Below are 13,476 nucleotides of genomic sequence, written 5' to 3'. Positions count from 1 at the left end.
GAAAGGCTTGTGAAATACCTCCGCTATATAAAGTGAAATATAGCTACAAATGTAAAGTAGAATTAAACTACAAATAAGAGAAAAAAGTATATTTATTTGACTGTTTTATCCTGACTGTGTAGTGCACTATCAATTGTATTTTATTATTAATATATAATTAATTCTGCTATAATCCAGCATATTTTCAAGAGTATTCTTCTATGTTTTTATTCATCAGTGTGCACTGTCCCTACCCAAATAATATAAATTCAATTCAAGATATTGCTTTTAGAGATGTAAGTAAATTAATGTACCGTGAAACTAAAGTGCAGGTTACTCTATGAGCGTACTCACATCACTGGACTGGAGGTAGGCTTTCTTGGAGCGGATCAGGAGAGGCGTATCGGCGATGGCGGTGTACCTGTGCTTCATCTTCTCATACTGCTCTTTGTACTTGTTCTGAAGGAAAAAGGATTTTTTTAAGGAGACAGGTGGGTAGTAAATAGGACGTAGAGACTAAAAATGGGCTAAAAATGGGACACTTACATCACTGAAGACCACTTTCATCTTTCTGGAGTGGTCCATGATTGGAGTTTCAATTTCTTGAGTGAAATGAGCTCTCTCCTTAGCGGCCAGATCTGTGTACTGGTACTACAGAGTAAAGGGGGAAATAAAGATGATTAGATGGTTGGTAAATAAAGAAGAATCACAGTAAATCTAATAAATCAGTGCTGTGCTGCTTGCCTTGTTGGTCAGCTGCTGGGCCCACTTGGCTCTCTGAATGTCCACGGCGTCCAAAGTGCTGGTGACCTTAGCCATTTCCTCCTTGCTCTGAGCTTTGTAGATGAGCTGTAAAGAAAGGAGAATACACAGTGAAAAAGATGGAAATCTTTAAATTTTTCCTCAAGGAGGCGTGATGATACAAAGCTACTTATGTAAAAAATAACTCACGTTGCTCATGTGTGTTTTCAGCTCAGTGACACGATTATACTCGGGCGTGTCCAGGACCACAGAGTAGTTAGCGAGGTTCTTCTTAGCCTCCACTGGATAGCTCTCCTAAAAAAAAAATATTTTGATTTGAGAATCGATTTTAGAGCATAAAGACCTGGTATTGGAAGTATCGATATTTCCGTATCAACCTGTACATCATTAGTATGAATTCAAATGGAGGTGGCGGAAACACGTACCCTGAATTTGGTGATGTTGCGAACGTGGACCATCTCTGGGGTGTCGTACAGGAAGCAGCCGACGCCTCTCAGCCACATCAGGTCCTCTTTGTATTTCAGCTGCAGACACAAAAAAGTTTTAATTGACATATTTCTTACAAAAGTTAAATTTGTGTCAAGATGATGCGTGATTCCATACATCGCTGGTGATCTCATTGACGTGGTAGCAGTGCATCAGCTCAGGGGTTATGGGCATGGAGATCAGCTGGCCTCTGGTGTTGTAGTATTTCTCTTTGTAGCACAGCTAGGGTGAGAGAGGGAACAAAAGTTGAATACTTTTCTATAAATCCATTCAGTAACTTAAAAAAATAAAAGTGAACAAGATAAATTGTGTCGCGTACATCACTGAGGTGCTGCTGGTTCATCTTGACTTGTTTGATATCAGGAGTGTCGTAGGTTGTGTGGATCTTGTCCTTTTGCTTCTGGTAAACCTCACGATACAGACGCTGGGGAGGCAAATAAGCCCATTCATGAGATTTAAGTTTCACAAGATGATAACGTAAACCTCCATGAAAAGTATCATTGTCATCTTACGTCATTGGTGATCTGGTTAGCCTTCCTGGCGCTGACAAAGTTGACGCCCTCTGGATGAAGAGTGTAGGATTTGGCCTTCATCATCTCATAGGCCTCCTTGTATTTCACCTGAACAGATAAAAGCAACGGTGAGCGATTCGGGAAAAACATCAAAATGTTGTGAACATGTGATTCCGAACTGTGAAAAAGACTTACGTTGCTGGAGACAACGCTGTTCATCTTGGCCTGCTTGATGAGTGGGGTGTCACTTGGCAGCGAGTAACCAGTGGGCATGGAGCTCTTGCAGGCCTCCTTGTACCAATTCTGGGAGACGCAAACACACAGTTTTTATTTATAAGCAAAATTAGTCTTTGTCAACATTTGTCTAACTTTCACCCAATTTAGAAAACTTTCAATTGCTTTGCTCTTGCAGTTTTTAATACAGTTAATGCCTGGCAGTGATAATTCTGAACACTAGCAACCAGTTTAGAAGATAATAATAATAATAATAATAACAATATAGGATTAAATCTTAAAATGAAAAAATGCAAAGTCTAAAAACACTCATATTTGCCACCTACAGGGGTACTGAATATTTACTTTTCTCAATGTGAAATTTATGTGCCCCAGATTTCAAATTACAGCCCATATATATATTTATATTAAGGACCATTATCTTACATCACTCTGGATGTAGTTGGCCAGACGGGCTCTTTCTGTCTCCATGGTAACAGCAGGAGCGGTGTTGGTGCCCTTGATGTTGGCGTTGTAATCATAGCGGTAGTGCAGCTGGTGAAGGAAAAGAAAAAGAAGAAGAAGGAGAAGAGATGAGATGTATGGTCTTGTCGCATTATTATTTTTTTGTAATGTGATTAGAAAAGAAAAGAAAGCTAGAAAATGAAATGAATTAAGAACCAGTGACTTACATCGCTCAGGTTCTGGGCGTTCTGCTTGGCCGTCTCATACACTGGAGTCTCCGTCACCACTGAATATTCCTTGAAAGCCTCAACACCTTTGGCTCTGTACTTGTTCTGGAATAAAAAATAAACATGGCTATATCAGCATCACTTAATTAGGCAGAGGTCTCTAGCTAGGAGACAAATGGTGTGTGTCTAATAAGAATATGAAGAAGAAAGAAAGAAAGGTTATAAACCAGAGACACTGATGGATAAATAAATGTGTTGGGTGCACCAACCTCACTCTGAAGGTCACCAGCATGCTTGACACGGATGATCTCTGGTGTGTCCCAGGCGTAGCAGCCGATGCCCTTCAACCAGTTCAGATCGTCCTTGTAGAAGATCTGAGGAGGAGTGACACAAGTTAAGTGGCTGCACTCAGTGGAAACCTGACATTTTTACTTTCATATAAGGAAATAAGGATTCAAAAAGCATTTTCTTTACTTGTTATTTAAAACACTCAATGGGGTTTCCATGAATTTATGGAAGACGGATATAACACACAACTAGGGCTGTCGCGGTATACCAATATTGACGATAATCGTAATATAAAAAAAAAACGACCGTCAGCGATGCTCTTGATCTCACTAAAAATATTTATTGGTGCAGTTCCACCCCTGACCAGAAAATAATATTGTGATACATTGATGGTAGGGGGGCGCTGTTGAGCTCCTTCCACCTCAAATCCTGTGAGGTGAAGAAGACCAGCAGCGCCAGAGAATGCAGGTGGAGCGTGTTAGGAAAATATATAAACAGTTTGGAAAACGATTATATTTTATATTTTAATCCGTCGATTCCACCGCAGTGTATGTTGTATGAGTGAAGTCTGTAAGATTAATGAGGACATGTTTTGTCCTGTTTGTGCACTAGTAAGTACAGTACTGATTTTATTACGCAAATGTTACTTTGCCCATTGCACTAAATGTCTTTGTATCTGAAGACACAGGCCTAGGGCTTAGTAATGATCCATGTCTGTTTTCAAATATTTCAGAGTGCTTCAATTATTTTTCTTATTAAATAAACCAGATCATTTGTTTTGAACATAAATGTGAAGCACAATAACCAGTGTCATTAATTTTTCAAAATGAATTTGTGATAGGGTTTATTTTTGCATGCTATATATACCCATATTTTAACTTAATGTACTGCAAAATTAATATTTTGTCCCACAGCACTCCCCCCCTCGAATTCAATTTTTGCCCTCCACTGATCCAGTGCCTCGTGAACACAGTGTTTTTCATCTGCCACTGTTTTCTTTCATTCCGCTGTTATTTTGAGTGTAATTCATCTTCCAAAAGAGAAAATAACAAAGTTAAAGATGCATTTCCTAGATTTTGCCGTTATTATTTTCATAATATCATTATTGTGACAGCCCTACACACAACACAATAAAAAAAAAAATCTTTCCCTGTATAAGATAAATAGATAGGTATTAGACAGTCATATTCAGTGTAGCTGTTGATGCCTTTGTGTCAGCAGGTCAAGCTGTTACTCACGTCACTGAGCTGCTCGTTGACTTTGCGCGCTTGGACGTACATCTGCATGTCAGGCAGGCAAATCCACTGGTGCAGATACTTGCGGTAGTGGATTCCGCTGACGGTGGACTGGGTATTGCGGGCAGACATGATCTCCAGCATGTCTGGGGGGATGTGGTTCTTGGCCTTAGTCTTCTCGTAATCCTCTTTGTACAGACGCTGTGAAAAGGAACAGATGTTTGTTTAAGTTTGTCACGACAGGGCAAACGCCAAATCCCTGCATGACTCATCAGAAAGATGAAAAAACTAAATATATATCGACTTACATCGAGGACCAGCTTTCCGGCTTTGACGCAACGAGCAGTGGCAGGATCGTCCTCAAGAGACTTGGGCAGACTATAGAGGGATTTGAACTTCTCGTAATCCTCCTTGTATTTGACCTAAAGGGGCAAAAAGTTCCACGTTGTCAATTAACTGGCTAAAAGTTGCAGTATAATATGGATTCGGTGACAGAACTAAAAGTTGAACTTACGCCGCTCAGAATAACCTTCTGCTGTTTAGCGTGCTGCAGGGCGTGTGAATCCTTTGGAATCTGGTAGCCCTTGGCTTTGATTTTGTCCCAGGCAGAGGTGTAGTTTTTCTGTTGGTAGAGAACATTGTGAACACGCCGATATGTGCGAACGTGACTGAAAGGGAGACGGATCCACCTTAACTTACGTTGCTGAAGAAGTATTTGAAGTTGTGGCATCTGGCATAGTCATAGGTGTCCAGGACGGTGGTGTACAGGTGCTTCTCCTTTTGATATGCCTCCCTGTAGTTGAGCTGTCAATCACAAACATGGTGTGACCATTAAGAGTTTAACTTACTAACTTATTATCTTAAAAAAAAAAAAATGCAGCTCACTCACATCACTGGCCCAAGTGTGACCCAGGACAGCAGTCACATAAACAGGGGTGTCTGTCACAATGGAGTAGTTGTTGAATTCCTTCTTGGCCTCCTCTCTGTATTTAAGCTGTATGGGAACAGATCACACAAGTAAATTCTCACAAATACATATATTTCTAATATAGTAAGAATAATGAGCTCTTTCACGTTGTTACTCACATCACTTTGCAGCTCGTAGGACTTCTTGGCCCGAACGATCTCTGGTGTGTCCCAGACGTAGCAGCCGATGCCCTTCATCCAGTTCAGGTCATCCTTGTAGAACACCTGTCAAATGACAAAAAGGCACAAAATTATATGTTCAATTAAGACATAAAACATCTCGCAGATGAATCTATTGTAGTATATACCAGATTGTAGGTCTGGGTGGTACACCGGTTCATACCGAAAACTGCTATGATATGAATTTTTAATATAGTCCCCACTTTGGATGACCTGTCCCCTGGCTAAAGCTGTCTCTGAAAATGTCCCCAATTTTAGCTTTTTATCAATGAGAAAAAAAAAAAAAATGTTGCACGCAGACTACAGTTATTACGGTAGCCGGTTGTGCTGCTGATACCGTCAAAATTTTGGAAAATACTGTGATATACATTTTTGGTCATACTGCCCAGCCCTACTGGATTGTATGTTTCATTAATCATTTATTGTGAGCAGGCACAATGCGTTTTTGTCCTGGGATAGAGTTGCTTGTTAGAAAAAATGAAAGCAAGAATTTCATGTTCAAGATCATGTGCATAAAGATGGCTGTATTGATCTAATATCAACTATCAAGCGGGAAGAATAATGTGCACAGAGATGGGGCCACCTACATCACTGAGAATCTCATTGGTCTTTCGGGCACGGATGGCGTCCTCCTGATCGGGATGGCAGGTCCACTGGTGCAGGTAGGTGCGGTAGAGGACGTCGCTCAGCATGTCCTGGCAACGCTTAGCCACCTGGTTAGCGATGATGTCAGCGGGGAGGTGGGTCTTGGTCTTGGTTTGATGGTAATCCTTCTGGTAGAGCCTCTGTAAAGACGTTCCAATTATTAGTTATTCCAGTGGTTAAAAAATGCAACATAAAAAATTGAAGGTCATATCTTTGGTCTTAGGCTGCCTTTATTCCCTATTTATGGAATAAACTGACAAACTGTAATGAATATCTTACCAGTCCCTTGTCCTTCTCCTGCTGTCCACAACGCATAACCTCGGGGAAGTCCACCAGTGTTCCAGCCATGTAGTGACCCTTTGCCTTCTCATGGGCATCCTTGTACTTGGCCTAAAATTATGATAAAAAGATAATAAAAGCCTCATGAGCAAACAAGTGATGCTATTTTTTTGCCTTATCAGGATTCACTGCTATGAAGAAGAAAACAAAACTCACATCACTGACGATATCCCTGCTCTTCTTGCCGCTGACCAGAGGGATATATTCATGGTTCAGCTGGTAGCCTGTAGCCTTAGACTCATCCCATCCTAGTTTGTAGAGTTTCTGAAATCACACAGTGCAAGCACACATGTTAAGAAAAGGTTTACGTCTGATATGCAAATAGTATAAATAAAGAGCAAATTGTTTTACCTCACTGATGATCTTGTTCACCTCCCTGCTATGGGCCAGCTGAGGTGTGTCTTCTGAGCCGATGTAACGACCCTTTTCTAAGTTGAAGGTCTCTTTGTACTTCAGCTAAAGTGGAAAGGAGAAAATAGAATTAATATATTTGATTATTGCTTATTTCTATGTTCTTTCTTATAGATTTTTTTTACATACGTCACTGAGGTTGGCGGCGTTTATCTTTGCCAAGACGATCTCAGGCCGGTCCACGATCAGGGAGAATTTTCCAAAGCAGTCCTTGGCATGCTTCTTGTACAACCTCTGTAAATAAAAATACAGCAGCAAGGTAAGACACGGTTTACTGATACCAACATGGGAAGATACGATGAAAGAAAAAATGTAATGCAGTCAACAACACACCTCATTGAGAATCTCCTGGGCCTTCCTGACTTTGACGTGGTCCACACTGTCTGCTGCTACCCAGCCACAGCCACGAATCCATTCCAGATCTGCCTTATACACGTTCTACAGACAACAAACAAAATGCTGGAAATTAGAACAAATGTGTCCGTCGCTTTAGTTTATGAATAAGACGAATGACTCTTTTTTTTTGTCGTCTCACGTCGCTTTGCAGGTCATAGGCTTTGCGGGCCTGGATGACATCGTTGGAGTCTGGCATGCAAGTCCACTGGTGCAGGCGAGTTCTGTAGTTGAAGTCGTTGACCTGAACCTGGCATTTCTTAGCCAGCTCAAGATTCAGCATGTCCACTGGCAGGTGGAACTTGGTCTTGGACTTGTTGAAGTCCTTCTTGTACAGAGCGTCACTGGCAATCCTGGCTGAGTTCAGAGCCAACATGATCAGAGGGTCGTCCTCAACGCAGCGGGCACCGATGTGGTGGCCGACCTGCTTGCGGTAAGACTCCAGGTACTTATGCTATAGAAAAGACAAAAAAAGAAAGTTAATGGTCCAGCTAAGATAGAAAAATAACAACTGTCCAGTAAGTTTTTTTTTTCAATGAAAGAAACTACTCACCTGACTCTGCACTTTACTGGTGAGGATGCACTGCTTGATTGGTACAGCATCTCCAGGCATAAAGTACCCTGTGGCTTTGACCTTATCCCAGGCTTTGGTGTACAGGTTCTGCAAGAGAAGGAAATTGTTCTTATACTGTATATCTATCATAATGTATCAGTCATATAGTCAATAACATACGAGGAAAAGGCTAAAACTGTCACTGAAAGGTGGTACAGTTGAATTTAAAGCCATCAGGAGTCACTCTTACCGGGTGAAGGTTCTTAGCCACTTCTCTGGCAGTGGCAAGAATTGGAGTGTCCGTCAGTGAGTACTTGGTCTTGTCCTGGTGCCAGGCCTCACGATATTTTGCCTGACGGTGAAATAAAATGAAGAATCAGCAACCTAAAATATCTCAAGTCTGCTGCCGTTTTCTGTGAAGACGAAGGAAAAATTTAAAGCTGATCCAAAACAGCATCCTCACCTCATTAAGGGCATCTGCAGCCACCTTCGCACAGACCAAGTCAACTCTATCAGTTGGAACTGTGAATTTCTGTTGGTCCAACTTGACACGGTATCCTCTCTGTAAAACAAGAAAGATCAGAATCAGAATTAGTTTATTAATGCCAAGGGGAAATTACTTCATTACAGCAGCTCCTAGTCAAAGTGTACTAGTGTTCAGAACGAAGAGAAATGTAGGCAATTAGAATATATAAGAATAAGTAGGAAATTAGAATAAGAATACACACATCAATGTAAAAAGAAAATGCACAGATAAATATATGCATACAAGTGTGTGTCAGAATTATGTCAGGTGTTGAACTTACATCAGCCAGGATCTTCTGTGCATGCTTCACCTTCAAAACATCCACACTCTCATGTGGCATCCAACCACACCCACGCAACCACTCCATGTCAGCTTTGTACACAGCCTGAAGAGAAAAAAAGCAAGAGGATTTAGATTTTTTGTATAGATTACTGTATTAAAATTGTATGCACATTGACGATAGTGTAAGCAAATGAATACCAGCCAGGTATTCATTTGCACAAAACCTACGTCGCTCTGGAGATCGTAGGCCTTTCTAGCCTGGACCACATCATTGGAGTCTGGCAGACAAGTCCACTGGTGCAGATGAGTTCTGTAGTTGAAGTCGTTGACCTGAATCTGGCATTTCTTAGCCAGCTCAAGATTCAGCATGTCCACTGGAAGGTGGAACTTGGTCTTGGACTTGTTGAAGTCCTTCTTGTACAGAGCGTCGCTGGCAATCTTGGCTGAGTTCAGAGCCAACATGATAAGTGGGTCCTCTTGTACGCAGCGAGCACCGATGTGGTGGCCGACCTGCTTGCGGTATCCTGTCTTGTACTTGTACTAAAGGAAAAGAGAGACATGGGTGATGAAAACTGAGAGTGGAACATGTATTTGTGATTGTTATTGTCCTTTCCTTACATCACTGATGATATCTCTGGAGGCTCTAGCCTTTAGCACAGAGATAGCATCCTCCTTGATGTGGTAGCCCTTGGCCTTTTGGTCATCCCACGCCTTTGTGTAGAGTTTCTGTAAAAGATAGCATAATAATGAATTAGATTTGCATTTAAGATATTTATGGAATATTATATGCACTTTAGTATGGGCTGAAATGTGCAATGCTTATAACAATACCAACTTACATTGCTGATTGTAACGGCATTGGCCTTGGACAGCTCAAATGTGGGCATGTCAGGTGGCAGGTGGATCGAAAGCTTGTCTTGATCCCACACTTCCCTATATTTCCTCTGTCAGAAAAACAGAAAAATTATCTCTTTTTTATGCATTTGATCTCCCAGACATTTATGCAAAAAGGAGAGTTATGCATTGATTTTGAGATTTACGGGACAATGATGTCACTCACATCACTGATGTTTTCAGCATTTTGCTTGGACAAGACAATAGCTGGGAGGTCGACAACGCTGGTGAACTTGACAGAGCTCGGGGGCTGGCGGTAAAGTCTTTCATTGAGGATAGTCTGAGCATTTCTAGCCTTGATGACATCCACAGACTCATGAGGCGACCAGCCGCATCCTCTCAGCCACTCCATATCAGCTTTGTACACAGCCTAAAACATATAGATACGTATATCAGACAGATACACAAATGCATTTTAAAGGATTTTTGTCAGTTTTGCATTTGTCTGAGGGAGGGTAATTCCAATAAACTCACAAGATCAAGGTTCAATAATGAAGATAAAACTTCCACTTACATCACTCTGCAAATCGTAAGCCTTTCTAGCCTGGACCACATCGGTGGAGTCCGGCAGGCATGTCCACTGGTGCAGGCGGGTGATGTAGTTGGCGTGGTTGACCTGAATCTGGCATTTCTTAGCGAGTTCAAGGCTCAGCATGTCCACTGGCAGGTTGAACTTGGTCTTGGACTTGTTGAAGTCCTTCTTGTAGATGTTGTCGCTGGAGATTTTGGCTGCGTTAGCCGCCAGCATAATCAGTGGGTCGTCCTTGACACTCAGGGCTCCAATATGATGGCCACATTGCTTGCGGAAGCCGGCCTTGTATTTGTACTGAAGTACAATAGAAATATTAAGATTAGTTTCATAATGCCTAGCACATTTTTAAGTGAGACATAACAAAAATAATCTGCAAAGGAAGTCAGGTTCTTAAATTAAATAAAGAATAAAGAAAATAAAGAAAATAAACAAATATAAAAATATAATACAAACTTACATCACTGACGATATCTCTGGAAGTCTTGGCTGCTATAACAGAAATTGCATCTTTGGGAAGGTGGTAGCCCTTATTGATGGATTCCACAAAGCCTTCACGATAATATTTCTGGGTAAGAAAGATGAAAGATGCTGTTAGGGTGCCATATGAAACATATTTCAGTAAACACTGAGAAGTGAGTTTTCTTTATCAACTTAAGATAGGTAAGAAACACAGTGTTACCAGACTGGTGTTGAGTTTATTCTGCTTGGCCAGGATGATCTCTGGGGTGTCAGGCATGACGTGAATGTCGGTCTTATCCTTCTCCCAGGCAGCAATGTAAGCTTTCTGTAGACAGGAGGTAAATATATAGATATAACTAAACAGGAAAAGTTTTTCTTTAAAAACAAAAAGGAAATTATGTCATGTTTTGCCAGAAATTTGTCTTAATACTGTCAAAGAACCTGCACCGACTGAAATAATATATGTGCGGTTTGTACCTTGTCCATAGTCTGGGCGTTGGCCAGAGCCAGGGCATATGGCATGTCGACTGTTTGAGCAGTGAACTTGAACTTGCTGGGATGCTCACGGTACTTCCTGTCACTCAGAATCACTCCTGCTTTCTTGGCTTTCTCCACATCAAGTGAACCAATTGGCACCCATCCTGTTCCCCTGATCCATTCCATGTCAGCCTTGTACACGGCCTACAGTAGGAGGAGGAAGAAGAGTTGTCACACTTTGTCAGAGAAAAACTGTCAATTCAGTGCTCAGGAAACATATTAAACGTCTTAATACATACATCACTCTGCAGGTCGTAAGCCTTCCTGGCCTGGACCACGTCATTGGAGTCTGGAAGGCAGGTCCAGTTGTGCAAGCGAGTTCTGTAGTTGAAGTCGTTGACCTGAATCTGGCATTTCTTGGCCAGTTCAAGATTCAGCATGTCCACTGGGAGGTGGAACTTGGTCTTGGACTTGTTGAAGTCCTTCTTGTACAGAGCATCACTAGCAATCTTGGCTGAGTTCAGAGCCAACATGATCAGAGGGTCGTCCTGGACACTGAGGGCACCAATGTGGTGACCGACCTGCTTACGGTATCCTGTCTTGTATTTGTACTGTGTACAAATGTGTACAAAGAAAAGAGTGAAGTGAACAATGGTTATAAGCACTTGCTGAAAAAAATGAGAAGAGCATTCAGGTGAATGTTACATACGTCACTGATAATAGTTCTTCCATGCTTGGCAGCAACAATAGCGACAGCGTCGGCTTTGAGGTCATAACCCTTTCTGAATATCTTTTCAACGCCTTCTCTGTACAGTTTCTGTAAAAGAATGAAAATAGATCATTATCAAATGAAACGGGAATGTAACAACACGACATCCAGTCAAAAGAAACCAAACATACGTTGCTGATGTTGTAAGCGTTGGCTTTGGCAAGTAACATCTCAGGCATGTCAGGGATCACATGAGTCTTAATTTTGTCAGCCTCCCAAGCAGCGATGTAGTTTTTCTGTGGTGAGAAACAGAATAAGAAATGTTATCACGTTATCATGTGAAATATAAACTGAACATATAAGTAAAAAAAGGAAAGGAGAGATAGAATATTTTTTACCTTGTTGATAATCTCAGCATTGGCTTTAGCTAAGGCCATGGACATGGAAGTCATGTCACTCTTAAACTTCATTTGGTCTATTTTCTGCTTGTAGAGACGGTCACTGAGGATCTTTCCTGCATGCTTGGCCTTCACCACATCCAGTGAACCAATAGGGACCCATCCAACGCCCACAATCTCATCCATGTCAGCTTTGTATACAGCCTAGTGAGGGAAAAAAAACTTCCATGTAACATCAAAAAGCACAGGTACATTCCCATAGCGTGATACATTGACTACGTCACAGAAGAGCTCACATCACTCTGAAGATCGTAGGCTTTCCTGGCCTGGACCACATCATTGGAGTCTGGCAGGCATGTCCACTGGTGCAGGCGGGTGATGTAGTTGGCGTGGTTGACCTGAATCTGGCATTTCTTAGCGAGTTCCAGGCTCAGCATGTCCACTGGAAGGTGGAACTTGGTCTTGGACTTGTTGAAGTCCTTCTTGTACAGAGCGTCACTGGCGATCTTGGCTGAGTTCAGAGCCAACATGATCAGAGGGTCCTCTTCTACGCAGCGAGCACCGATGTGGTGGCCGACCTGCTTACGGTATCCCGTCTTGTACTTGTACTGATGAAATCAGTGGAAAACGGTTATGTTACAACAAGAATGTTAATTTATATGTTGTCAATTTGTGAATCATCTAAGCGGTACTCACGTCACTGATGATGTCCCTGGAGGCCTTAGCCAACTTGACAGAGATTGCATCCACAGGGAGGAAATAGCCTTTACTGATGGCCTCCTCAAAACCTTGTCTGTATAGTTTCTGTAAGACATTTAAGAATATGTTTAACACCTTTAATTAACAAAATTTCTACTTCTGGCACATGATTATCGGCTGTAAAGCCAAGTAAGGTTAGCAGTAAGGAAATCCAATTCAGTGTTATCTCAGCAGGCTGGTACGTTAAGGCATTACAATCTAAATTACACTTAAAGAGGTTAATAAGGAAACATAATGAACCAGCAAGATGGTTCCATATTCTGTGGAAATTACTGTTAGTTGTATTTGACAAAAGAAATTCTTGCTGAAATATCTAAGATCACATATCAAATAAGGTACTATTCATCTTCATGTGCAAAAGGAAATATACTAACCTTGCTCATGTTGATAGCATTTTGTTGAGAAAGGAGGATCTCAGGAGTGTCAGGTTTAATGTGCAGCTTGGTCTTATCCTTCTCCCACGCCTCGATGTACATGCGCTGCAACAAATCACAAATAAATCCAGTGTTACTTGGTAACTGCAACGACTAAAGAGGTAACCAGAGAGAGAAGGCAAATTGAGGTAAAGATTCCACCTGGTTCATGGTCAAGGCGTTGTTCTTTGCCAGAACAATGTTCATGGCATCTGTGGGGCTCGTGAATGGAACAGTGCTGGGGTGCTGGCGGTACTTCCTATCACTCAGAATCTCTCCAGCTTTCTTGGCTTTCTCCACATCAATTGACCCAATGGGGACCCAGCCCAGGCCCTGGAGCCACTTCAGGTCAGCTTTGTAGACAGCCTGTGAA

General features: G+C 41.7%; 1 protein-coding gene across 5 annotated transcripts in view; it reads right to left on the bottom strand.

Moving 5' to 3' along the window:
• Positions 1-13,476, bottom strand: part of neb (nebulin) — a 61,894-nt gene that overhangs the window by 26,465 nt on the left and 21,953 nt on the right. For all 5 annotated transcript variants that reach the window (XM_047601527.1, XM_047601528.1, XM_047601530.1 and 2 more), the window contains exons 59-103: positions 13,266-13,469; positions 13,065-13,169; positions 12,628-12,735; positions 12,228-12,539; positions 11,932-12,135; positions 11,725-11,829; positions 11,534-11,641; positions 11,124-11,435; positions 10,825-11,028; positions 10,568-10,672; positions 10,346-10,453; positions 9,871-10,182; positions 9,523-9,726; positions 9,302-9,406; positions 9,081-9,188; positions 8,691-9,002; positions 8,461-8,565; positions 8,118-8,216; positions 7,905-8,006; positions 7,655-7,762; positions 7,244-7,555; positions 7,042-7,146; positions 6,838-6,942; positions 6,649-6,753; positions 6,454-6,561; positions 6,238-6,348; positions 5,901-6,098; positions 5,254-5,358; positions 5,057-5,161; positions 4,867-4,971; positions 4,682-4,789; positions 4,476-4,589; positions 4,171-4,368; positions 2,914-3,018; positions 2,645-2,749; positions 2,400-2,507; positions 1,935-2,042; positions 1,740-1,847; positions 1,547-1,651; positions 1,345-1,449; positions 1,167-1,265; positions 931-1,035; positions 724-828; positions 526-630; positions 334-438 (exon numbers count right to left, since the gene is read on the bottom strand). In XM_047601527.1, coding sequence (XP_047457483.1) covers positions 334-438; positions 526-630; positions 724-828; positions 931-1,035; positions 1,167-1,265; positions 1,345-1,449; positions 1,547-1,651; positions 1,740-1,847; positions 1,935-2,042; positions 2,400-2,507; positions 2,645-2,749; positions 2,914-3,018; positions 4,171-4,368; positions 4,476-4,589; positions 4,682-4,789; positions 4,867-4,971; positions 5,057-5,161; positions 5,254-5,358; positions 5,901-6,098; positions 6,238-6,348; positions 6,454-6,561; positions 6,649-6,753; positions 6,838-6,942; positions 7,042-7,146; positions 7,244-7,555; positions 7,655-7,762; positions 7,905-8,006; positions 8,118-8,216; positions 8,461-8,565; positions 8,691-9,002; positions 9,081-9,188; positions 9,302-9,406; positions 9,523-9,726; positions 9,871-10,182; positions 10,346-10,453; positions 10,568-10,672; positions 10,825-11,028; positions 11,124-11,435; positions 11,534-11,641; positions 11,725-11,829; positions 11,932-12,135; positions 12,228-12,539; positions 12,628-12,735; positions 13,065-13,169; positions 13,266-13,469 — 6,372 coding nt within the window. The remainder of the gene's footprint in view (positions 1-333; positions 439-525; positions 631-723; positions 829-930; positions 1,036-1,166; positions 1,266-1,344; positions 1,450-1,546; positions 1,652-1,739; positions 1,848-1,934; positions 2,043-2,399; positions 2,508-2,644; positions 2,750-2,913; positions 3,019-4,170; positions 4,369-4,475; positions 4,590-4,681; positions 4,790-4,866; positions 4,972-5,056; positions 5,162-5,253; positions 5,359-5,900; positions 6,099-6,237; positions 6,349-6,453; positions 6,562-6,648; positions 6,754-6,837; positions 6,943-7,041; positions 7,147-7,243; positions 7,556-7,654; positions 7,763-7,904; positions 8,007-8,117; positions 8,217-8,460; positions 8,566-8,690; positions 9,003-9,080; positions 9,189-9,301; positions 9,407-9,522; positions 9,727-9,870; positions 10,183-10,345; positions 10,454-10,567; positions 10,673-10,824; positions 11,029-11,123; positions 11,436-11,533; positions 11,642-11,724; positions 11,830-11,931; positions 12,136-12,227; positions 12,540-12,627; positions 12,736-13,064; positions 13,170-13,265; positions 13,470-13,476) is intronic.

This window comes from Mugil cephalus, chromosome 12 (genome assembly GCF_022458985.1).
Source record: "Mugil cephalus isolate CIBA_MC_2020 chromosome 12, CIBA_Mcephalus_1.1, whole genome shotgun sequence".
Lineage (NCBI taxonomy): Eukaryota > Metazoa > Chordata > Actinopteri > Mugiliformes > Mugilidae > Mugil > Mugil cephalus.
This window is presented reverse-complemented; position numbering and strand designations above follow the sequence as displayed.